This window comes from Diaporthe batatas, assembly GCF_019321695.1.
Source record: "Diaporthe batatas strain CRI 302-4 chromosome Unknown Contig00006, whole genome shotgun sequence".
NCBI lineage: Eukaryota > Fungi > Ascomycota > Sordariomycetes > Diaporthales > Diaporthaceae > Diaporthe > Diaporthe batatas.
In genome coordinates, this window is record NW_025408553.1 from 1397 (window position 1) to 26271 (window position 24875).

The window sequence follows — 24875 nt, forward strand, 5'->3', positions numbered from 1 at the left end:
GTTAAAGCTTAAACTTTAAATATAAGTATAATATTATATTATTTATATTTTAATAAATATTAATATTTATAAATTATAATTATTAAAATCTATTAATATTTATATTTAATAAGAATATAATCTATTATTTATTTTTATTATTATATAATAAAATATTAATAATTAGTTATTTAAATATATAATTTTTTATATTAAATTAGCCTACTTTTATAATAACTTTTAGTTTTAAGTATTATTATATAAAATTAAAGAAATAAGTTTATAATATTTACTTTAAAACTTTAAGAAATTAAAAGCTTTATAGTTAAGGAAATAATATATAAAGTCTTAAAGTTTATAAGTAATTTAAAGATATATAATTAAAAGTAGGGTATAATAGTACTTTTAACTTAGTAAATAATTTAATATAATTATTTAATATTAAAATATTAAAGTATAAAGTTATTTTATTAATAATATATTAGCTACCCTTTAATTAACTATTTTATTTAATATATTTTAAATTTTATTTCCCTATATTAAGTATTAAGAGGGGCCTATTAGTTACTATTAAACTATTTAAAATAATATAAAAGAATAGATATTTATATAGATATAAACGGCTAGTATATAGGTATATACTACTGCAATATAAACGTTAATTTATACTATTACTTTCTAAGGTCGCTATAATAAATATAAAAAATATATCTATCACTTTAAACTTACTATTCTCATCGTTTCTACTTATTTTTATTATTACTATAGCCTTATAGTTAACTACTACTTTCCTTATCGTTTAAAACAATTATATATTAATTAAAGGACCCTTATTTCCTTTTAAGTTTCCCCCTTATTACTAATAAGGTCCTTATTAGTATTATAATATAATATAAAGCTTCTTAACTATTAACTTAGTAAAGTATTATTATTAATAAAAATATAAAAGGTATTAAGTTAATAATAGTAAATTAAAGTTAAATTAAATATTTTAATTAATTATAATATAAAATAAAGAATATATATATACTATTTATTTTTATATAAATATCTAATCTTAACTTAAAGGTTATTAAATATATATATATATTAAAAATATAATAATCTTTTATAAACTAGGAATTAAGTTAAAAATTAAAGTTTTAAACTTTAAACTAGTATATTTACTCTATTATTAATAATTAAAATCTATTAAAATATAAATATATAAAAATATATATAAATAATTTAATAAAATATTACTAAATATAACTTTAAAATTTAAGGGTATATAATTATATTAAGGGTATTATACACTAATAAATAATAAATTAAAAATTATAATATTATAAAAATTTATTTATTATTAAATAAATTAAATAAGCTAGTTTAACCTATTCTAATTAAATTTCTAGATTATTTATAAAGTATAATATTAAAGTTAATTTAATATTATAATACTATCTACTTTAACCTTTATTCTTTAAAGCTTTATTAAAAGACCTTTAAAAATAATATAACTCCTTTATATTATTAAAATAATAAATATATAACCTACTTTATACTTTTAATTAATATAATTACTTAAATAAACTTATAATAGTATTAAAGCTTTATATTAATTTATAAACTAAACTATTTATTAAATAAAAAAGTTAGTAAAGTATATCTTAAAAGGTATTAAGGTAGCTTTTTAACTATAAGGTTAATAATAACTTAAATACTTAAAGTAAAAAGTATAATTAAAAGCTTCTAATAAAATTAAAAACCTTTTAATTTATTTATAAAACTAAATCCTTAACCTATATATTTATATTATAGTAGTTACTTAAAAGCTATTTATTAAAATAAATAAATTTTCTTAAAATAAAAGATAATTTAAAATAAGTTTTTATATATTTATTATAATAAATTAAAAGATTAATTTATAATAAATTATTTAAAAAGTTAAAAATAAATACTTTAGGTAATATTACTATTAAAGTAATTATTATAAGTTAAAAAATACTATTATAGTATAAATACCTATTAACTAAGCTTTATTATATTTTAATAATTTAAAATTAACTCTAACTATAAGCTTTATAAAAATAAAAGTAAAGTTTCTTTTAAATATATTTACCTATTACTTTAAATTATATTAACTTAAAAGAAATATTTACTTAATACCTTATTTAATATAATATTTTAAAGTATAATTTAAAAGAACTTTATATATATTATTATATTTATAAGTATATTTAATTTTAACTATTAACTAAACTATCCTTTTATTATATATATTAACTTTATAATTTTATATTATTAAAAATACTATAAATTATATAGTAATAAATAAATATTTAAATTTAAGTAAAAGGTATACTAATAATTAAAGGATAAAGTAAAGTATAAAGTTATAAAAAAGGTAGTATAAAAGGTTAAGGAGGCTATTTAATAAAAGTAAATAAAAGTATTGCTATTATAGGTACTACCCTAGAAGAAGTAGGAGGTAGAGACTACTATACTAACTATAAGTAGCTTAAAAGCCCTAATTATACTAGTTAAAAAGTATAAAAAAAATAATAGTAATAAGGGATAATTAAATAAGGTAAGTAGAGTAGTAAAAAGAGTTTATATAAAGCTTAAAGGTATTAAGATATTTAATATTAAATAATAGTTATAGCTATACTTATAATTAGTAATAATAAAGAATTTAAATATTTAAATCTTTATTAAAATACTTTACTCTTTTCTATTAACTACTTAAAAGAACCTTAATAGTAAGTATATTATAGTCTACTAACTCCTTATATTTATTAATAATAAGTAGCCTATATTTTAAATAAAATTATATTTAAAAATTATAATTAACCTTATTTTAATTTTATTAATATTTAAATAATTTTATTATAATATATAATTTACTTAAAAAGGGTTATAAAATTCTATAATAATATTTATATATATTTTAAATAAAGTTTTATTATTAAATTAATTAAATAATAAATTAATTAAAATAAAAATTTAAATTATAAAATAATAATAATAAATATTTAATTTAATTTAAAATATATTAATTATAATTTATTATATTATAAACTTTATAATACTTATATAAAATATAATAAAACTTATAAAAGCTACTATTAACTATTAATATAAAAGTATATATTTACTTATAACCTTACTATTTAAATATAAATTATATTTAAAAACCTTAATTAACTAGCCTCTCCTAACCTTTTAACTAAGTCTTCAATATAACCTAATCTACTTAATTAAAATTACTTATAACTACTAATATAAGGTACACTCTAACCTATATACTTATTTACTTTTAAATATAAACTATATTTAAAGGTATTAATTAGCTTATAATAAACCCTAGATTACCTATTATTAAATAATAATATTTTAAATATAAAACTTTATTATTTATTTATATTTTTAATTTAATTAAAGTATATTAATTAAACCCTTTTATAACTTATACTTTACTTATTTATTACTATTTATAAATAATAGAAAACTTATATACTATTATAAAACTATAAATACTTAATAATATTAAAGTTTATTATTTATTTTAAATTATATAATAATAAAATAAGAATATAATACCCTAGCCTAGCTATTTAAATATAAGAAAATTAACACTATTAATAAAAGTCTATTAATAAAAGGTTAAGCTAGCTAGGTTCTATATATACTATAGTACTACTAAAAACTTTTAAAAAAACCTAAATAAAAATAATTTAACTACCTATAAGTAGCTATATTAAAACTTTAATAATTATAACTATTTACTTAATACTTTATAATACTATTTTAATTTTAAATATAAATATAAGAAAATTCCTAACTATATTATTAAAAACTATTAAAACTAATAAAAATATTTAAGTCTATTTTAATAAAATTTATAAGTTTCATATTAATAATAATAACACTTTATAAAAATATATATTAAGTTATATTTTAATAAATCTATTATAATTAATATAAATAATAATTTTAAAATTAATTTTATAATAAATACTTTATTAAAAAGTTAGAATAAAGAGTTAAAAATTATATTATAAATAAAGTTATTAAAGATATATTTAAATAGTTTTAATAAGCTATTAAATTTACTATAACCTCTACTCTTCCTACCTATTTCTATATACTAACCTCCCCACTATCCTTATACTATAAATAAATATATATTAATAGCTACCTATACTTTAAAAGCTATAATCTATACTTTATATTTTTAATACTTATACCTTTAATATTAATTAACTAAATATCTAATAGATATATTATAAAAATTAATATATAATAAAATAAACTTTATATTAAAAGAAATAATACTACTTTATAAACTTATAATATTAAAGGACTTCTATAAGTTTAAATTTAAACTATTAATATAATACCTCTACTTTAGTTCTACTTATATTATTAATATTACTTTATATTAAATAGATATACTATTTAATAATAGAAGATTATAAACTTAAAATAATAAAGTTTATATTAATTAAAGTTTTATAAAACTTTAAAAGCTTATAAAAGCTTTTTAATAAGTTTATTAACTTTAACTATTTTAATATATTTATAAAAATAATAAGCTTTAAAAATAATAAGCTTTTAAATTAATAATTTAAAACTAAATTATATAGTAATATAGTAAAATAAGCCTAATATTTATTATTAATAAGGTTATAATAATAATAAAATATAATAAAATATTTATATATAAAATACTATAATATAAGTAATATACCCTTTATTATTATCTTTAATAAAGACTTTTAAACTATTAGTTATATACTTTATATTAATAGTATAAACTTTAATAAAATCTTTAATAGTAACTTAAATAAATATTTATATAATACCTTTAATTTTAAACTTTTATTTATAGTTAATTTAATAAAATTAAATAAAAATATTCTTAATATATTATATAAAATTATATTTAAAGACTTTTTAAAGTAAATTAGAAAATAAATAAAGTAATATAGAAATACTTTATATATTAACTAAACTAATAAATAATATATAAATATAAAACCTATATATATATAATAATTAAAGATATAAACCTATTATTAATAATATTAATATAATAATTTATATTATATAAAAGCTAATTTATATAATTAATATTATATTTACTAATATAAGTAAAACCTATATATAGTTACTACTATATTTATATAAAGTTATAATAAATAAAGAGAAGTTATATAAACTTTTAATTTAAACTTAATAATATTCTATAAATTTCTAATTATAAAGATTAATATATATATTATATATAGCCTTTTAATAATAAAGCCTTAAATTAAAGAGGTTAAGCTATTAAAGTAATATTAAAGTAAGAGGAAGGCTTTAATAAAAGGTAGCCTTAATATAAACTTTTATAATAACCTTATATATATTTATATAATATACTAAGTCTCTATTTATTAATAGTATTACTAAATAGCCTAAAAAGTAAGTATAAAAAAGAGTACTTAAAGTATATTAAAGGTAGAAAAGGAGTATAATATAATAATTAGGTATAAAGTTCTAATATATAAAAAAAAAACCTATTTAAACCTTTTAAAAATAGCTTTTAAGTACTTATAATATTAGGGGTAGGGTTAAAATAAATATTATAAATAAATAAGAATATTTTAATTAATATCTATTAATTATTAATTATTAAAAGTTAATATATTTAAAAGTTAAAATAATAAGTAGTTTAGGTTAATCTAATTATAAAGTTAATATTTAATAACCTAAATTAAATAGTTAATTAGAAACTATATTAACTTAAATTTAAAATAATTATAATATTAAGTTAATTATAAACTCTACTTAATATTAAAAGAAAGGAGAGATTAATAAATAAAATTTAATTTAAAATAGTTTTAATAAAGAATAAAAGTAAATAAACCTTATTAATTTTAATAGTATAGCTATAATATTATAATAGTAATATATAAGCCTTAACCCCTTATAAAGAAATATAATAACTACTTTAAGCTAATTCTTAACTTTATAATAGCTAAATTACTATTAATATTATTATTAAAAGAATAAATATAAAGCTTTTATTAATTTTAATATCTTTATTTAATTTTAACTTTAATTTATAATTAAATATTATAATCTATTATATTTAAAAAATAATTTAATTTTACTAATTAAACTAACCCACTTTAAAATCCCTAAAATATTAAGTATTAAGTAGTTTAATAAAACTAAAAACCCTAATATTATAAAACTATTAAAGCTTAAAGTATCTTTTATAAAGTTAAACTAACTAATTTATATACTTTATTTATTTTATTAACCTAAATAGCTATTATATTTTTAACTATACTAAATTATAGCTTCTTATTAATACTATTTTTAAATAATTATAACTTTAAATTAATAATTTAAATTAATAAAATAAACTAATACCCTATTAAATTTAAAATATACCTATTTATATTATTTCTATATTATATATAAATATAAGCTAATATAATTTATAATTTATATATAAAAGAAATACTATAACTATTATAAAGAATTATAAACTAAATATTTTAAAATATATAAGCTATTAATTTTATATATAAATTATTAAATATTAAAAGGGTACTATTTTAAAATATTACCCTTAAATTTATATTAAATATAAATATAAAAAGCTATTAAAAGCCCTTTTAAATAAATAGCTACTTTTAATTAAAGATATATAAAACTAAATAAAGTATTTAAATAACTATTATATAATACCTAACTACCCTCTAACCCTTAACTTTAGGACTTTTAATATATATTTTAAAATATATATATTATTATATAATATAAATATATTTAATTTTATTATTAAAAATATTATTAATTATATATTATATAATATTAACTTAACTTAACTTTAGGATAAATATAAAATAATATAATATTTAATAAAAGTAGGTAATATATAATAAATACTATTAAATTATATATTATAAATATACTTAATTATAAGTAACCCCAAGGTTAACTTAAATAACTAATCTATATATAAGTTTAAATTAAAAGTATTTATATATATTACTTTAAAATAATTTAATTAAAATAAAAGTTTAATAATATAATAATATATTAATTATTAAATTTAATAATAATCTTTACCTATAATAGTATAAAAATCTAAGCTTAATACTTTATAACTTATATATTAAAGATTATAATAATAATAGCTTTAATTAGTAAGTATAATATTCTTTTAACTTTATTAAAAATACTTTTTATTATATATAGTTAATAAATATAAATATAATATTTTATTTATTTTATTACTCCTATAAATAAATTAAACCTTAAATACCTTTTTTATATATAAATAGAAAATAAAAATTTAAAACTTTTTTTTATAAAATTTAAGTATACCTTAATCTAAAACTTATATTAAAGGTTAATAATACCTTATTATAATTCTTATATTTATTTAAGTTTTTAATAAATAAAATTTATTAATATATATAGTCTATTAATATTATTTAACTTACTTTATTAATAAGTTTAATTAATAATATTATAAATAATAAGATACTTATAACTTTTATATTATAATTAAAAGGTATTTAATTTTAAAGTTATTTATTAAGTTTAAATTAATATTTATTATTAAATAACTTTAATTAATTTTAAGTTATTAAGTTTAAATTAAAGTAAATTAATAAGTATTAATATTAAAGGTTTATAGAAAGTATTATAATAAATTTTAATAATTTTTAAAGTTAAACCTATATATAAATAATATAATTAATTTAAAAATATTAAGTTTAACTTTAACTACCTCCTTTTACTTATTTTATTTCCTTTATTATATTAAATAATTATAAAATATAAAATAATAAATTAATAATTTAATAATTAAAATATATATTAGATTAATACTACCTACTTTACTTTTAATAATATAATTTATAAATAATATATATATATATTTATTAAATAAAACCTTATTTATATATAATTTAATATAAAATAGCCTTACTATTATTATTATAAATATTTTAACTCTACCCTCTTTATAAAAATAAAAACCTCTTTTTTTTCCTTTTATTTAATTTTACCTTTTAATTTATTTATATAAAATTACTATTTATATTTATATTATTATAAAATATATTAAAGAATATATCTCTCCTTATTTTTTATTTAATTAATCTATTTCTTTATTTTATTTAATCTCCTTTTAAAATTTATTTATATAAAGATAACTACTCTATTTTATATAATAAAAGTATATTAAAAACATTCTATCTATTATTTTTACTAATAAAACTTTTTTATTTTTATTAATTATTTAATTTAACTTTATATTAATAATACTTCTTTTTATACTATTATTATTAAATAATATACCTTTTCTTTTATTTTTAATTTAAGTAAGAAACTATCTTACTTACTTACTTATATAGATATATATATATATACTCTCTTTATCTTTCTCTCTCTTTCTCTCTCTTTCTCTCTCTCTCTCTCTCTCTCTCTCTCTCTCTCTCTCTCTCTCTCTTTCTCTCTCTCTCTCTCTTTCTCTCTCTCTCTCTCTCTCTCTCTATCTATTTTTATCTCTATCTATCTATCTCTAATTCTCTATTTTTCTCTTTTTCTCTTAACAATATCCTTTATTTAAAACCTTTTTAATTTTAATTAAAAAAAAATCTTTATTTAATAATAATTTATAGTAATATTTATTAATAATAATTATTTATTAATATTCTTTATTAATTTATTAATATAACTATCTATTATAAACTATTTATATTTTTTTAGTTCTACTACTAAGCTGGAAGCAAATAGTTAGAGTCCTAAAGGAACAAGACATAATATATCTTTTAAAGATTAACTTAGCTAAATTTGCCATACAAGACTTTTCACAGTGACTTCATAATCTACATCTACAACGCCGTCTATTATTAAAAGACGCCTTCCTGCGCTAATGCGCTGGGCCGTGCCCGTCAAAGGTTAAAGCCATCGCGGACCACGAGCTGCCTAGTCTAACGCCAGCGAGCACTATATATAAGTGCTAAAAATTTGCCATATAACTTAGGCAAGTTGGCTAAAATGAGCAAAAATAAAGCTGCCATTCCCCCGACTAGGGTTCTAGCTCTGCTCAAGTAAACACCCATCCATCAGCTCCGCAAGCAAAACCACTCGAAAGCAATTACTTAGCCTGCCACGCCACCAAACCAAGAGACAACCAGGTAAGGCAACCATACTCTATTACTGCGCATAGTATTTAGGTTTATAGTTCTAATAGCTTTACTATAAATAAAAAAAGAAATGGCTATTAACAACTAGGTTTATAACTATATGAAAATAAACCTCCACTTTAAAAAAAAGTTGTTAATATTTAAAATGGTTAATATATTTTTAAAAAAGCTAAAAAATTATAAGTTTAATTTAAAGGAAATTAAAATTTATAAGAATTTTAAATTTAAGCTTAAGGGTTTTAATTTAATATTTATATTCGCGAAAATAAAAGCGTTTATATAATTTAAAAGGAGGTTTAAACTAGGCTAGAAACTAAACTAAGTTGTAGTAAAAAAAACTAATTAAATAAAAATTAATTAGAAAATTATAATTATAGGTCTTTTAGCCTTATATTAAGGAGGGATAACTACCTATTATAATAAAAGATTTATTAATAATAAAAATATATAATATAAATTAAAGTATTTTTAAAAATATTAACTTAAAAAGTTAAAAAGCTTAATAAAAATAAATTACTATTTATTATAAAATAATTATAAAGCTTATTAAAAATAAAATATTAAATAAAAGGTTTATTTAAATTAAAATTATAATATATAATAAAACTTAAAATAAAACTATATTTTAAATTAAATATAATATTATAAAATTTATAAAATATATTAATAAAATAATTAAAAAAGCCTATATATATTTTATATTTAATATATTTTTATAAAATAACTTTTATTAAAGTTATATAAATAACTTATTAAAATAATAAAAGGTTATTATTTTTAAAAATAAAATTATATATTAATTAAATTTAAAAGTTAGTAAATAAATAATAATAAAAAAACTTTAAACTAAAAGAATTTATTTAAACTTTTATTTTAATTTATATTTTTAATAATATTCCTAATATTCTTAAAAATAATATTTAATAATAATATTATTAATAATAATATTATTAATAATTTTATTAATAAGAATTATAACTATATTTATATAAATTAAAGTTAATAATTTAGTTTTAATAAGGTTAATAACTATATTAATAATTTAATTAATAAAAATTATAATTATATTAATATAAATTAAAACTAATTATTTAGTTTTAATAAAACTAATAATAAATATAAACCTTTTAATAAAAAAATACTTTTATTTTTATATTTTATATTAAACTATTTATTATACCTTTTTTTTAAAGTTAAGTTAAATAGTAATAAGTTTAATATAAATAGTAAATTTATTTATATTTATAAAAATAATAAGCTATTTACTTTAATTTTATAAATAGATTTACTTTATAATATTATTATTAACTTTTATTAATAAAAGAATATTAATAATAATTATATAATAATAAAGCTATTTAACTTTTATTAAAGTCCTTTTAACTATTTAATAGCCTTAATATAATAATATATAATAAAAGAGTATATTAAGTTTAATTTTAAAAGATTAATTTTAAATAAACTATAAATAAGTTATATTTAAATATTAAATAATTATATTATAAAAACTTTTACTTTTAATTTAACTTATATAAATTTAAAATATATTACCTTATTATATAATTTATATATTAACTTATATTAATATTAATAAATAAATAGTAATAGTTTAATTTATAGTATACTTTTAAATTTTTAATTATAATAATATATATATTTTATACTTTAAGCTTTAAGTTAATAAATATATTATTTTAAAATAATATAAAGATAATTATTTTTATAAAAGGAGAGAATATTAATATTATATTTTATTAATTAATATTAATAATAATTACTTTATTATTATTATTAGTAACTATTAAAAAATAGAGTATATTTTTTAATTATTATTAAAATAACCTTATTTAATAAAATAAAGTTTTATATTATATTAAAAGTACTATAAAGTCTTTTTAAAGTAATTAAAGTATTAAAAATTAAACTATAATATAGTTATATACCTAATTAACTTAATAATATTTTATATAAGTTAATTATATTTAAGTAATATAGTATATCTTTATAAGTTAAATAGAAATCTAATTATAATTAAGAAGTAAAACTTTATCTTTATTAATATTATTATTAGAATTATAGGTAGAAAACTATAGGCTAATAAAAGTAATAAGGAGTTTATTAAAGTACTATTATAAATATAGCTCTTAAATTAAAAAAGTTTAATAATAATAAGTTAATGTATACTTTTATTAATAAACTATTTAATATTAATAAACCTTATAATATAACTTAATTATATATTTATAAAAGTATTAAGCTTAATAAAAATACTTATTAACCTTTAATATATAATTTTTTAGTATTTTTAAAAATATAGTTAAGTATTAAATAAACCTTTATTAAAAGAATTTCTATTTTATTAATATAATACTTATAATAATTAGTTTTATAATTATTAAAAGAATATTAAATACTATAAAGACTTTTTATATATATATAAGAAAATATAAATAATATAGTATTTAATCTTAAATAGAATAATAAATATATTAACCTCCCTTTTAATATATCTTTAATAACCTTATTAGTTTACCCTTAATTAATTATAACTCTTATTTTATAATACTTAATATTAACCTTTAATATATTATTTATAAAAATAAAGGAAAAATAATATATATTTATTATATAAAGAATAACTTTATAACTATTATTATATATATTAATTAATTAAAAAGAGTTAATTTATAAATTAAAACCTTATTATTATAACTCTCCTATTATAATAGCTTTATAATTTAAATACCTTTAATTATAATAGAAATAAAAGATATAATTTATATTTAACTATTTTAATAACCTTATTAAAGCTTAACTAATAAATATATACTATAATAATAATTATAAGTTTAAAAATATTATTAAATATAAAAAAGCTAAAAAAATAATTTAAAAATATTTAATTACTTTTAAGTATAATTAAAAGGGAATAATAAATATATAATAATATTAATAAAAAGTAAATAAACTAAAAAAGTTATTTAATATATAAAAGTCTTTTTTTTTTTAATTTTAAGGATTAATTTAGAATTATAAATAAAGTATTTATATAAAAAAGTAAAAGGGAGAATATAAAGGTTTATAAAAGAAATATAAGTAATAGTTAATAAAAAGGTTAATATAATATAAATTTAAATTTTTTTATTATATAAAGTATACTTTTATTTTATATTAATATATAAAAGTATTTATTATAAAAAATATTAAATAATTATATACTTTATTATTTTTATTTAAAATAAAATAAAAAAGATTTAAAATATTATAATAAAATAATAATTATAAGGGTTTTAATAAAAATAATTTATATAAAGTTAAGAATTAAATATAAGTTATATTTTCTATATTTTTAATATTTTAAATAAGTTTATAAAATAAAAGAAGCTTAAAAATAAATAGTAGAGTAAAAGTAACTATTATTTAAGTTTAATATTTAAAATAATATTTTTATAAATAAAGTAGTATACTTTTAATTAATAATTTAAATATCTTAATTTTACTATTTAAATATTATATTTTATAATATATATATAAGAAATAATTTAATTTATAAAATATTATATTATTTAAATATAAGGTTAGCTTTAATAATATATTTTTAATAATATAAAGTTTTTATTTATTTTAAATTTTTATTTAATATATTTTATTTTTAAGTTAAGATTATAATATTCTTATTTTATTTAATAAATATAATTAAAGGAAGGAGTATTATTTATTTTAAAAGAGAAGTAAAGTATTTTTATTAAATATTCTATTAGATAAATTAATATTTATATTATATAAATCTTTTAGTAAAAACTATAAATTATAGTAAACCTTAAAGTATATAGGGGGCTCTATTTAGTTTTATATTTAATATTAATATACTTTAATTAAGTGTTAATAACTTTATTTTCTACCTATATAGCTCTTAGTATAATATTTATTTTAATTATTTTAAATATTAGAATATAAAGTTTTAAAATTTAACTTTAAGTAAATTCTTTTATTATTATTTTATAAAATATAGTCTACTTAAATAATATAAGTATAAATATTATAAGCTAATATATTTTAATAGTAAGATCCTTAAATTTTACTATTTTCTATTTTATAAACTTAATATACCTATAATAGATATTTATATACTATTAAAACTTTAATTATTATATAAATAATAGTAAGGGTTATTTATTTTCTATTAATAAAAGAGGTATTATATAATATAATACTTTAAAATATTATAATATATATAATAAGTTAATTATAAAATATTTAAATAATTAGTTTTATTATATATATAATTAGGTTTATTTTATATTTATATTAATATTATAAAATATTAAAGCTTTAAGTTATATAAAAATAAATAGTTTATAAAATAATCTTTTACTATTAGAAATTTAATATTTTATAAAAGTATAAAATTTTATTAAATATTATATTTATTATAAATAAATTATATAAAATTTTATAAAATAAAGTAAATAATTAAAGTTAATTTTAATAGGTTTAAAATTATTAAAATAGAATAATAATATATAAAAATTAAAATAAAATACTTAAATATTTTTAAGCTAAGGTAAAAAAGCTAATAGGTCCTTTTATAAAAGTAATTACTAAATATACTCTATTAAAGTCTCTTTTAAAGGTTAATATTTATTAAATATATCTTTAAAAGTAGAGCTTTATTATTATTAATAAAATAAATATATATATAAAGGTCTATTTATATATATTATAACTTATAAACTATTTAAATATTTTTATAATAATATTTTAAAAATAATAAAAAGTTAGTAAATAAAAATAGTTTATTAAATTATTTTTAATTTATAAATAGTTTATTATAATAAAATAATACTATTATTAAGGCTACTTAATAAGCTATTTAAAGTTTATATTTTATAAGATATTAGTATTAAGGATTTTTATATATTAATTATTAAAATAAATACTTTATAGCTATCTTTTATATTAATAAAAAAGTTTAACTTTAATATTATATTATAAATATTTAATATTAATTTAATTTAAAAGTTTAATAAGTTTAACTATATAAACTATTATTTATTTAACTTTTATAATAAATTAAGTAAGGTAGTTATTTCTTTATATATATTTAAAATTAATTATTTTAAAGTTTATAGGTTTATTAATAGTATACTAGAGCTTATAAGTCTTAATAAAAGTTAGTTTAATATAATTTTAAAAGTATAGAGGAGGTACTAAAATAGTAACTTTAATTCAAATAGTTCTAAAAAGCTACCTTATAAGAAGCCTAAGCTAATAGCAATATTTCTATAAGGTAAGAAGCTAACCTTAAAGCCTAGCTTCCAGGCCAATAGGCTAGTAAGAAATACCTATGGCCACAATAAGGGGAAAGTGGCGACAGTATCTTTTAAATCCCCTAGATGTGTTTTCAAGTACATACCGCTTTATACCCAAACCTTAAGCAACCACACCACCTAAATCTAATATAGAGCATACTTAACAGACAGGAAGGCTAATATACCTCTTTTTTTTAAGGCTATCACCATCTCTCATCCCTTCAAACACTTTTTTATTTATTAACTAGCCTTAACGCATCTGAAAAATCTTTGTTATTACTAAGAGATTGCTTAAGGACTTTATATAGCGAGCAAGGCGGCAAGCCCCCAGAACTATCTCCCATTTTTAACTTCCTCCTCTTCTCTTCGTTTCTCCCACCAAAAACCACCAAAAATCACCATTTCTCTCTCCCCCCCTTCTCTCCTCAAGGGCACTAGTTATAAAGCGGACGGCCCCGATAAGGGACGTATAGCCACTAGTAACCAACCCTCCCAGGCGAAGCCCCTCTAATCCCCCAACCAAAGGCCGTCACCTCAAAGTTAAGGTTAAATTCAAAGTCAAATTCGAAGTCTATGGCAACGGTTGCTTAGAAGTAACATATTGGACACTTTCAAGTGAAAGTACCTCTCCCCCCTGTTTAGTATATCACACTGCCTCACATTTATACATAAGCGAGGGCCCACGGGGAATATAGAAGAGACCAGCGGCAACGAGAAAGTTGGTAGGTATACAGGCTGCTAGTACTAATATTAAATCATTCTTTATAACCAAACCCTAACTAAAAATTAAATAAAACTAAACTAGTAGAGAGAATAATAATAGGGATAATAAGAATAATAGTAATTTAATAAATTTAAATAATTAGTTTATTATTAAGCTATTTATAAATATAAAAAGCTTAAATAAAATTAATAATATTAAAATTAAATACCTTTTTATAAAAATAGTAATTATAATAATTATAATATCCCTTTTTACTAACCTAAGAAATTAAGCTAAAAATAAGCCCCTATTAAAATAGAAAGACATTCTCTTTTAAAACAATTTTAACTATTATAAAATAATATTCTTCCTATTTAAAACAATATAATATTATTTATAATAAAAGCTCCTTTAAAAATAAGAAAACATTAGCTTTTAAAGCTATAATTAATAATTTTAGAATAATCTTCTCCCCTATTAGGGATAATATAGTACTATTTAAGGTAAAAGGTCTTATAAAAACGGGAAAATATTGTCTCTTAAAGCTGGACTGTGTGGCTTGCCGTGCCGGGTTGGGAGCCTGTCCTAGGATCCCGACCCCGGGCCTGGTAAAGGCTATCTCTCGTTTATCTCGTGCCCAGAAGATCAATGTTGTGTACGGGCACTTAGAGTTTGGGAGTGGGCTGAGCGAGCAACTCTTGACGCAGATGTGTTTGGGATAGAGACAGACAGACAGCCACGGCCACTCCACGGTTGCAGTCTGTGCTACATACACAGGTACACAGTACCTAGGTACACTTTGGCCAGTGGGTGGTCTACCCACTCACTCACCCAGGGCACAGGGCCTTCTAAGTTGGAACCTTGCAGAAAAGCTGCCTGACCGCGGGTCGTGGGGCAGCTCAGAGCTGCACCCACTGCCTCCACCGACTTCTCAGCCATCCCGCTAGTTTGTTCGTCAGTCTGTCAGTCTCTCAGTCCGTCAGTCCGTCACTCCGACAGCCCGACAGCCCGTCTGGCTGGGGGGGGTTTTGTTGTTGTTGTTGGAGTATCAGTAAGCAACAGGCAGTTTGGAGCGGCATGACGCAGCCGAGTGAGGGTGTGCGTGCCAGAAGAGCGAAGCAGCGAGATGCGACCAGTCTAGGCCGCCCGAGGAGCTAAGCCTTGCTGTGCTGCGAGTGCCCGAGTCAATCCCGTGTCAACCAGTAGCTTGGCGTGGCGTCGGAGTTTACTGACAAAAGACCGGCTTACCACATACAAACAATGACACCTGGGCTTTTGCTTAGCAACCGGTTGTGTCTCCCGGATCCATGCCCAACGCCCTAGCACACCCTGCCTCTCAGGCCCTGTCCTCGGATTCTCCTAGCCTCTGCGCAGTACTGTGGTCATCCGAACCATGCTCCACTAAGCTTGTGTTTTTTTTTTCTTTGGCCCCTGCCCGTCCAAGCTCCCTCCCAGCAGCCTAGGGCGAGGACATTCAAATTGCACCGACGTCCCAGTCGAGGTGGGCTATTGGTAGGTGGGGTGGGTGACTTGTAGAATACGTCCCACCCTCAATTGACTCTTTTGTGAAATATATATATACATATCCATTGGCCAGGCTGGACCATCCCCTCGGTGACCTGTCCTATTGATCAATTGCTTCCATCTTGTCATTGCTTCGAGCTTCCGTCTCGACTCAGTCGGTCCAGTTACGTCATATACCGGACATAGCTACGATAACTCATACACAATTCAACCATCATATATTCGCCCGAGGCACATCTCACCCACCAGTATATCCCCCCATATCGGGGCATCTGTCTCGACCTCAAGACAGGACACTTAACTCGTCTACACCATGGCTGAGAACCAGCGCTGGGAGGATGACCTCGACCGCCGCATCAGCGCCGCCGAGGTCGACGCCGCCAACTACAACGGCCGTGCCTCTCACGAGATCGAGCGTGTCCTGAGTGCCTCCTCCGTCTCTACCTCCTCCAATGGCTCCGTACGGGGCCGCCCGATCACCGCTGGTGGCATGAGCAGGGTCTCCACACAGCGCGACCTGGAGCGCCATCCCACAGAGCTCGACCGCATCCAGACAGCCAGGAGCCAGCACAGTAATACTGTCGGCGCCGGCCTGGGCAAGAGCAACACCCACACTCGCGACTCGAGGCGGCCCATGCCCCCGATGGGTGCTGGCAAGAGCTTGCCCGCACCGCTGGACAACGACGACTATGTCGTCGAGTTTGACGGGCCCGACGACCCCCTCCACGCCCAGAACTGGCCATTGAACAAGAAGTGGGTGATTATCTCTAGTCGATGCTAAATCAATTGCTAACCACACGCGCGCAGGATCCTCACCGCAGCAATGCTCGGCTTCACCACCCTCACATCCGCCTTCACCTCCAGTATCTTCTCCGCCGGCACCCGCGCCATCGCCGCCGAGTTCAACGTGTCCACCGAGGTGGGCATCCTCGGCGTCTCCTTCTACGTCCTCGGTTTCGCCTTTGGTCCCACCCTGTGGGCGCCCCTCTCCGAGCTCAAGGGCCGTCGCCTGCCGCTCGTCCTGGCCATGTTCGGCTTCTCCATCTTCACCATCGCCACTGCCGTCGCCAAGGACCTCCAGACCGTCCTCATCTGCCGTTTCTTCGCCGGCTTCTTCGGTGCCTGCCCGCTTGCTGTCGTCGCCGCTGTCTTCTCGGACATGTTCAACAATGCCACCCGAGGTATCGCCATCACCATCTTCTCCATGGCCGTCTTCACCGGCCCATTGCTCGCCCCCTTCATCGGCGGTTTCATCGTCGAGAGCTACCTCGGCTGGAGGTGGACAATGTACATCACCAGCTTCATGGGCTTTGCCAGCTTTGGCCTGGACCTCCTGTTCCTTGAGGAGACCTACCCGCCGCAGATCCTGGTCTCAAAGGCTGCTGAGCTGCGCCGCAGGACCCAGAACCACTTTATACACGCCAAGCAGGAGGAGATCGAGATTGACTTCCGGGAGCTGGTCGAGAAGAACTTTTCGCGTCCAATGAGGCTGTTGTTCCAGGAGCCAATAGTTCTCCTTCTCTCTATTTACATGTCATTTGTCTATGGTGAGTCTTGACAACTGCAAGGCAAATTTGATGCAAATCTCGCGTCAGACTTGATCAAGTGCATGTGCTAACCAATCTTCTGCTAGGCATTCTTTACCTCTTCCTGACGGCCTACCCCCTGGTCTTCGTCGGCGTCCACGGCTTTAAGTCGAGCAGCTCCGGACTGTGCTTCTTCGGCATGATCATCGGCGAACTGATCGCAGGTGTCGTCGTCCTGGCCCAGCAGCCCTGGTACCAGCGAAAGCTCACATCAAACAACGGCATCCCCATCCCCGAGTGGCGTCTTCCCTCCGTCATCGCCGGCGGCGTCGCCTTCATGGGCGGCATCTTCTGGTTCGGCTGGACCGGCTACAGGGCCGACATCCACTGGATCGTCCCCACGGCCTCGGGCCTCCTGACCGGCTTCGGTCTCATGTCCATCTTCCTCCAGAGCATGAACTACCTGGTCGACGCCTACCTCTTCTTCGCCGCCAGTGCCATCGCCGGCAACACATTCATGCGGTCGCTGTGCGGTGCTGGATTCCCGCTCTTTGCTACCTACATGTTCAACGGGATGGGCATCCAGTGGGCCTCCACGCTCCTGGGCTGTGTCGCCGCCGCCCTGGTGCCCATCCCCGTGGTCTTCTACCTCTACGGCCACAAGATCCGCGCCAAGAGCAAGATCGCCCCGTCTTTCCCCGCCCCGCCCCGGGCAGAGGCCTCCGAGGACGCCGAGTCTGAGAAGGACAAGGAGCGGGCTGGTAATGATGCTGTCACGGCGGCTGTGCCGCGGAAAGATGGCGACAAGGCCACCGAGGCAGTTTAAGGATAATATGTCTCTGAAGAAGGCATGTACGAACAAGGCAAAAAAAATTAAGGGAACGGGTTATGGGAATGGTGTCCACGGATATGAGATTATGAGCTCAGCGGTCTGCATTTTTATTGATATCCACCCTAGTATATGTACATAGAGCTTGGTGCATTCGGCTTCGGCATAGTATGAGCTGACCAGCCAATAATGATTATAAATCTATAATGTATAAGTTGCAACTCATAACAACATGGGCCAATCCGTAACGAGGTGAATGTCAATAGAAGTGCTTGAGACTGGTGTGGGTCATCGCATTATTCCAGTAACGCTGCCATGTAGTCAAACAGCACACCGCATCACCGCATAGCTTCCTGTACTTGAAATCCTACTTCCCTGATATATGTAGCCCAAAGGAGGTCTACTACAGGGAATTATGTATATGAGGCTATATCACGACGGGGTACTACTTGTTATACTAGGATTTCTTTTAAGGGAGGTTCCTTTTCTATGGAGGTTGACCAACGAGAGTTGTCCTAGGGGGAATTATCTACGAGAAGTAGTTCTACGGTAATTTTATAAAAAACGCTGTTCTATAAGAAAAACACACCACAGATCATGCAATAGATATTGCGGCAACGTGGCGGTACCCCTTCGCAAAGCTCATTGTGTCCCTGTGTTGAGTGGTGCTAAGTATCCATGGATGCTGAAGTATGACAGCCACACGGCATACAAACATTTCCACACAGCAGGAGACAAGTCACAATCATAATAGGGTACCATGGGCATGGCAGGATCCGTACGTAGCCTTGGCCTGGGGACACATAGTCTACCGGTCCGCAGGACAGGCTAAGCCATCGCATGAGATGCATGATGCCAACTTCTGCTCATAACAGGTACGCGTCTGTTGCAAGGGCTGGAAATTTTCGGAGATCGTCCGCGCCATGAGACGTGGACTAAAAGTCCCCAGGCAGTAGTGCTGACCACCCGCGTGAGACGGAGCTGCCTGTTACTTGTTGATACGCCCTTTGGGAGCTTGACTCCACAACCTACGGCCCCGCCTACCTAGGTACCAAACAGTCTACCGGTAGGTGAAGAACATATCGATAGTGACTTGCCACCCGTGCATTACCTACGTGCTGGACCATAGTAAGACAGAAGTATATGTGTGCATGATGTGTTTGTCAGCTATAAATAGAGTTTTCTGTGTGCTGCTACCCCTCAGACGGTTATAAAGACCTGGTAGATACATGACAATAGCATCATGACCACCGAATTGAGTATCTGCACTTCTCAAACTCACCACCAGCATCATGTCGACCGAAGCCGCACACTCAGAGAAGCCCAGGCAAACATATGTAAGCATCAATTTTTTGGAATGCTCTAGAATACAACACTCGAGGACCAGTAGCAGGACTAACTTCGCCGTCAGGAAGCTGGTTGTCACTGTGGTTTCATCAAATTCAGCTTCACGCTCTCCCCTCCGCTGCCCGAGTACAAGGTCCTCCAGTGCAACTGCTCCGCCTGCCGCCGGTTCGGCTACCTGCTTGTCTGTAAGTCTGAGGGTGTCCCATCAGACCAGCAGAGTCTGGTACCCAGCCGGAAGGAGGGCCTGTAGCCTATACAATGAGTACCACGGGTTTGCGGTACAACCTTGGAAGTCATGTGGTAATGGAAATGTTGGTTCGCTGACGAATTGCTCCACTCCAAAGACCCCGACCGCGAGGATGTCAAGTGGCACGGCGACAGCGAGTCACAGGTGCTGAGGTATCGCTTCAACACCAAACAGAAGGACCAGATGTTCTGTGGCAAATGCGGCGCCAGCCTGGGTATTGACTTCCGGGACGTGCCCAAGCCCAACGGATACGGGATCAGTGTAAGTTTGTCGGAAGTGTAAACCCCCATTCCCCAGAGTGTGTGTGGGCGCATGGCATATCTGTGCGGGCGTAGGTGTAGGCGGAAATGGCTAAAAAAAGGGATGCAATTTGTAGGCGCGCACCATCAACGGCATTGACCTCGACACGCTCCAGTACAAAAAGCTCGATGGGCTGCAGAGGGTCGACCCCCCAGGGGACCTGTCTGGCCAGTGGCACGAGCAAGGCGCCGAAACCGTAACCGAGTCTGCTTGATTGGTCAATTGGCCTTTCACCGTGGTGGGAGCGTTGGCAGCACTCTGGCACGCGTTGTGACGAAATGGCAAGCGGTGGTGTAGGCATGAGATTCTATTGGCTCTCTTTTTTTGAGAAATCTCATACAGATTAATTGAGATCATGAAATGCTCCAACAACGGGCCGTGTCCTCTACTGAGTTCCTTTCGTCTGACGGGCCACGTAAATATTTTCGGCGGAAGTGATGCATTGCATATTCGCACCGAGTTTGTTCTGTAAGTATTTGTCAATTGGCGCTCAACGAAGCTGTCATCTACATAGGGCAAAAGAGATAGTGATGACTTACTATCGTCTCCATCCACTCATCATACGGGTCCGAGTCGAACACAATACCACCACCTAGCCCATGTTAGCAAGGAACCCAGTGCGTGAGTCTGAGTAGATCGATCTTACCAGCCTGGAGATATGCCACGCCATCCTTGGTCATCATCGTGCGAAGAGCGATGCACGTGTCCATGGCTCCCTCCTTCTCCACCCCAGCAGGGGTCACGCTGCCGTAGCCAAAGTACCCGACGGCACCTGCGTAGACACCACGCTTCTCCTTCTCCAGCTCGGCGATCAACTCCATGGCCTTGACCTTGGGCGCGCCAGAGACCGTGCCGGCGGGGAATATGGAGCGGAAGGCGTCGAACCTGGTCTTTCCAGGCCGCAGGACTCCCGAGACCTGGGACACAAGGTGCTGGACGTGCGAGAATTTCTCCACGACCATTAGCCTGTCGACCCGGGTCTCCATTGGATCGCAGACGCGCGTGACGTCGTTGCGCGCCAGGTCGACCAGCATGACGTGCTCAGCGCGGTCCTTCAGAGAATTTGCCAGCTCGGTAGCCAGGCGCTCGTCCTCCTCGGGGTTCTTGCCTCGCTTGACAGTACCGGCGATGGGGTGGGTTATGATCCGTCCGGCCTCTTCCTTGACAAGAAGTTCTGGGGATGCACCAATGATCTGGAAGTCTCCATTATCGATGAAGAAAAGGTATGGCGACGGGTTGACAGTGCGGAGGTGCCTGTAGATGTTGAAAGGGTGCAGATCCGTGGGCCGAGCGAAGCGTTGGGATGGGACGGCCTGGATGATGTCTCCCACAACGATATGCTTCTTCAGATTCTTGACATGGCTTTCGTACCCATCCTGGCCAATGTTGGACGTGTATTCACGGCCGAGTTGGATGGGCTTCTGCTCGGGCAATGGGGTCTCGGGGGCCTCGAGGACGCCAACAAGATCCTCAATGACATTCACCGCCTTGGCATACTCGCTGTCGATGTCGGCCGGGTCCTCGGGGACCCTCAAATAGGTGATGACCTTGATGACGCCGAAGAAGCGGTCAAATGCTATTATGGTATCATAAAAGTGAAAGAGTGACTCCGGGATCTGCAGAACATCCTTCATAGGTCGAGCTGTCTTGGGCTCAAAATATCTACGGGTGCACACGTCAGCGATAGGTCTCAGCCGAATTGTGTGAAGCCACTTGCCTGACGCAGTCGTATCCGATATACCCAATAGCACCACCCGTCAGAGGGGGCAGGCGCATGTCCGGAACCTCAGCAACGACATACTGCGAGAGCTCCTTCTCCAGCGCAGGGAGTGGATCGCAGGACTCGCCGTGGCCCTCGCCGGTCTTGAGTATCTTCCTCGGGCCTGCACCGACGAAGCTGTACCGGCCGACCTGCTCCGACGCAGCGCTCTCAAAGAGGACGGAGTAGGGAGACTTGGTGTGAGCCACGACCTTCAGGTAGGCGGAGGAGGGCGTGATCAGGTCCGAAGAGATCTGGCCGTACAGCGGGACGAGGTTTGGCTTCTTGGGGCCCTGCTGCTTGGCCAGCACATCCTTCACCGTATCCAGCGACGGGACGATCTGGTCCTGGAAGGTTGGGTTAGTTTGTGCCATCTTTGACATGGCGGGAGGAACTTGCTGCGAATAACTCACTCGGACACTCATCTTTTTGAGCCAAAAATATGGGGCCCCCTCGATTCAATGAAAGCACTCACTGAGCCGGCGTCGTGAGCTCGGTGGGTTCTCGCTGACTCACTCGCAGCCCCGGGTCGGTGGATAAATGTGAGCTTGGTACTCCCTCCGTGCCGCGCTGGCCCGTTGAATGCTGGGCCAGCCGACAGGGCCGCTGGGTGTCCTGCAGTGGCAATTTCAGGGACCAGGGCGCCTGATCTGTGGGCGGGGCGGGGCAGCTGGGCCCTGGACAAGCAATCTTTTGGAGGGGCTTTGAGGCCTGCTGAAGAGGTCACGGACAAAGCAAGCTCTCCACAAGATGATTGTATGAAGCGCTGGGTATAGTGGCCCAAGAAACGTGCACCATTTGGCAAGTCAGGGAACATGACTTTGAAGACAAATTGCAAACTTGTAGGTGGTGGTCCAATTGAGTTCGCTCGTACGCTTATGAAAAGGTCTCTGAATGCTTGGAATCCGTCGATCTTAGCTCTCTATCGCCAATGCCTTGACGCCTACCAGCCTGGCGCCTTTACCCTCTCCTGCCCTTGTCACCACAAAATATTCCACTCTCGATTTGTCCTTGACGATACGGTATACTCGAACGTCATTGCCCTTGCCGGCCTCGCTGACCGCATCGATGACCTCCTTGTACTGCCCATTTCTGTCCCAATCGACCGGGTCCAGGATTTCAACCTCGGCCTTTGCAGGATCCCAGTGCTCGACCAATTTGGCAATCTCCTCTGCAAAGACAATGGGCCAGTCAGTATACCTGATGTCTTCATGTTGGCAACAGGGCCTGGCGTAGAGGTCCTCGGGACGAAAAAAGAGAAGTGATCCACGTACCCTCATCTGGCAAGCCCTCGCCCTTCTCCCACGCCAGCGACACAGGCACGAATGGTTCGTCTGAATCAGAAATGTAGAAGGCATCCTTGGTGGCCTTGACCAGTGGCTGTGGGATGTCCACCCCATGGTCTGCCGCCTTGAGCTCTTTCTTCGCCTGGCCCCCTTGTGTCTGGGCCGAGGCTGAGCCCTGGCCCGGATCCTCGTTGGCCTTGTTCAGGAAGTCCATGTATTCGTCGTCTGTCGCCATCCTCAGAGAAGCGGTGCCGGAAAGACCCCTTCGCCTGTGTTGTGCGTATGCAGAAAGCCGGTTAGGGTCGACGGTGCAGGAGCTGCACGGCGGTGGGTGATGGTGGGTATGCTCGTCGCGAAGATTGTGTCGCAGGAGGATAGCCCTCGGGTGTGGAGTTGCAGAAATAGCAAAGCTTCGGGTGCCTGTGACTATGGTGTTTCTGGTAGCCTTGCGATTTGCTAGCTGAGGTAGAACACGTCGGGTCCAGGCTGAGGAGGTCACCATTTGTTGGCAAGGAGGGGAGCTATGAAGCACTCTTAGTATGACGCAACTTTTCTCCAGCTCCAACGAAAGCCACCCCGAATGGTGGATTGCCGGACATCCTAGCACCAACCCTGCAGTCGGCAAACCCTTTCTTTGCGGTCTCTAAAGAAAATCCCAATTAACTATTAACTGTGGCCACTATGCCGCCTTATCCTCTACTTGGCCTGGAATATGCCTGCAGGTGCTTTAGGGGACTTTGGGCATTCGCATTGGTTGAGATAGCGGAAGTCGTATTATACTTGAGCGAGAAAGGGTTGTGGAGGATCGCTCCTGACGATAAAGATTCAGACTTGGGCTTGGGTTTGAGCACAAGACCAAGACG

General features: G+C 29.5%; 4 protein-coding genes across 4 annotated transcripts; 2 read left to right on the forward strand and 2 right to left on the reverse strand.

Annotated features, from left to right (window-relative positions):
* Positions 1-16516: 16516 nt before the first annotated feature.
* On the forward strand, positions 16517-19298 carry KVR01_006224 (uncharacterized protein). Its single transcript, XM_044782691.1, has 3 exons — positions 16517-17471; positions 17526-18265; positions 18352-19298. Exons 1-3 carry the CDS (start codon positions 17032-17034, stop codon positions 19068-19070), a joined length of 1899 nt encoding a protein of 632 aa, XP_044645027.1. The 5' UTR covers positions 16517-17031; the 3' UTR covers positions 19071-19298.
* A 1067-nt stretch (positions 19299-20365) lies between these two features.
* Positions 20366-21181, forward strand: KVR01_006284 (uncharacterized protein; the record flags this gene model as incomplete). The annotated part of the gene is made up of 4 exons (XM_044784585.1): positions 20366-20410; positions 20485-20605; positions 20765-20928; positions 21044-21181. The coding sequence occupies 4 exons, from the start codon at positions 20366-20368 to the stop codon at positions 21179-21181; spliced, it is 468 nt and encodes a 155-aa protein (XP_044645087.1).
* Positions 21182-21352: 171 nt separating this feature from the next.
* On the reverse strand, positions 21353-23151 carry KVR01_006050 (anthranilate synthase TRP2; the record flags this gene model as incomplete). Its single annotated transcript, XM_044782173.1, has 5 exons — positions 21353-21433; positions 21507-21559; positions 21614-22629; positions 22685-23073; positions 23140-23151. The coding sequence occupies 5 exons, from the start codon at positions 23149-23151 to the stop codon at positions 21353-21355; spliced, it is 1551 nt and encodes a 516-aa protein (XP_044644853.1).
* Positions 23152-23558: 407 nt separating this feature from the next.
* KVR01_005747 (uncharacterized protein) lies at positions 23559-24843 on the reverse strand. The gene is made up of 2 exons (XM_044788848.1): positions 24001-24843; positions 23559-23897 (listed from the first exon to the last, which is right to left on the reverse strand). The coding sequence occupies exons 1-2, from the start codon at positions 24512-24514 to the stop codon at positions 23641-23643; spliced, it is 771 nt and encodes a 256-aa protein (XP_044644550.1). The 5' UTR covers positions 24515-24843; the 3' UTR covers positions 23559-23640.
* Positions 24844-24875: the final 32 nt, after the last annotated feature.

What these genes read in the sequence shown, in the direction of transcription:
- KVR01_006224 (XM_044782691.1), top strand. Translation starts at nt 17,032, where the DNA reads ATGGCTGAGAACCAGCGCTGGGAGGATGACCTCGACCGCCGCATCAGC. An exon ending in AACTGGCCATTGAACAAGAA is followed by an intron (nt 17,472 to 17,525) that starts GTGGGTGATTAT and finishes ACACGCGCGCAG; the next exon opens with GATCCTCACCGCAGCAATGC. An exon ending in TTACATGTCATTTGTCTATG is followed by an intron (nt 18,266 to 18,351) that starts GTGAGTCTTGAC and finishes ATCTTCTGCTAG; the next exon opens with GCATTCTTTACCTCTTCCTG.
- KVR01_005747 (XM_044788848.1), bottom strand. Translation starts at nt 24,514, where the DNA reads ATGGTGACCTCCTCAGCCTGGACCCGACGTGTTCTACCTCAGCTAGCA. An exon ending in CGAGGGCTTGCCAGATGAGG is followed by an intron (nt 23,898 to 24,000) that starts GTACGTGGATCA and finishes TTGTCTTTGCAG; the next exon opens with AGGAGATTGCCAAATTGGTC.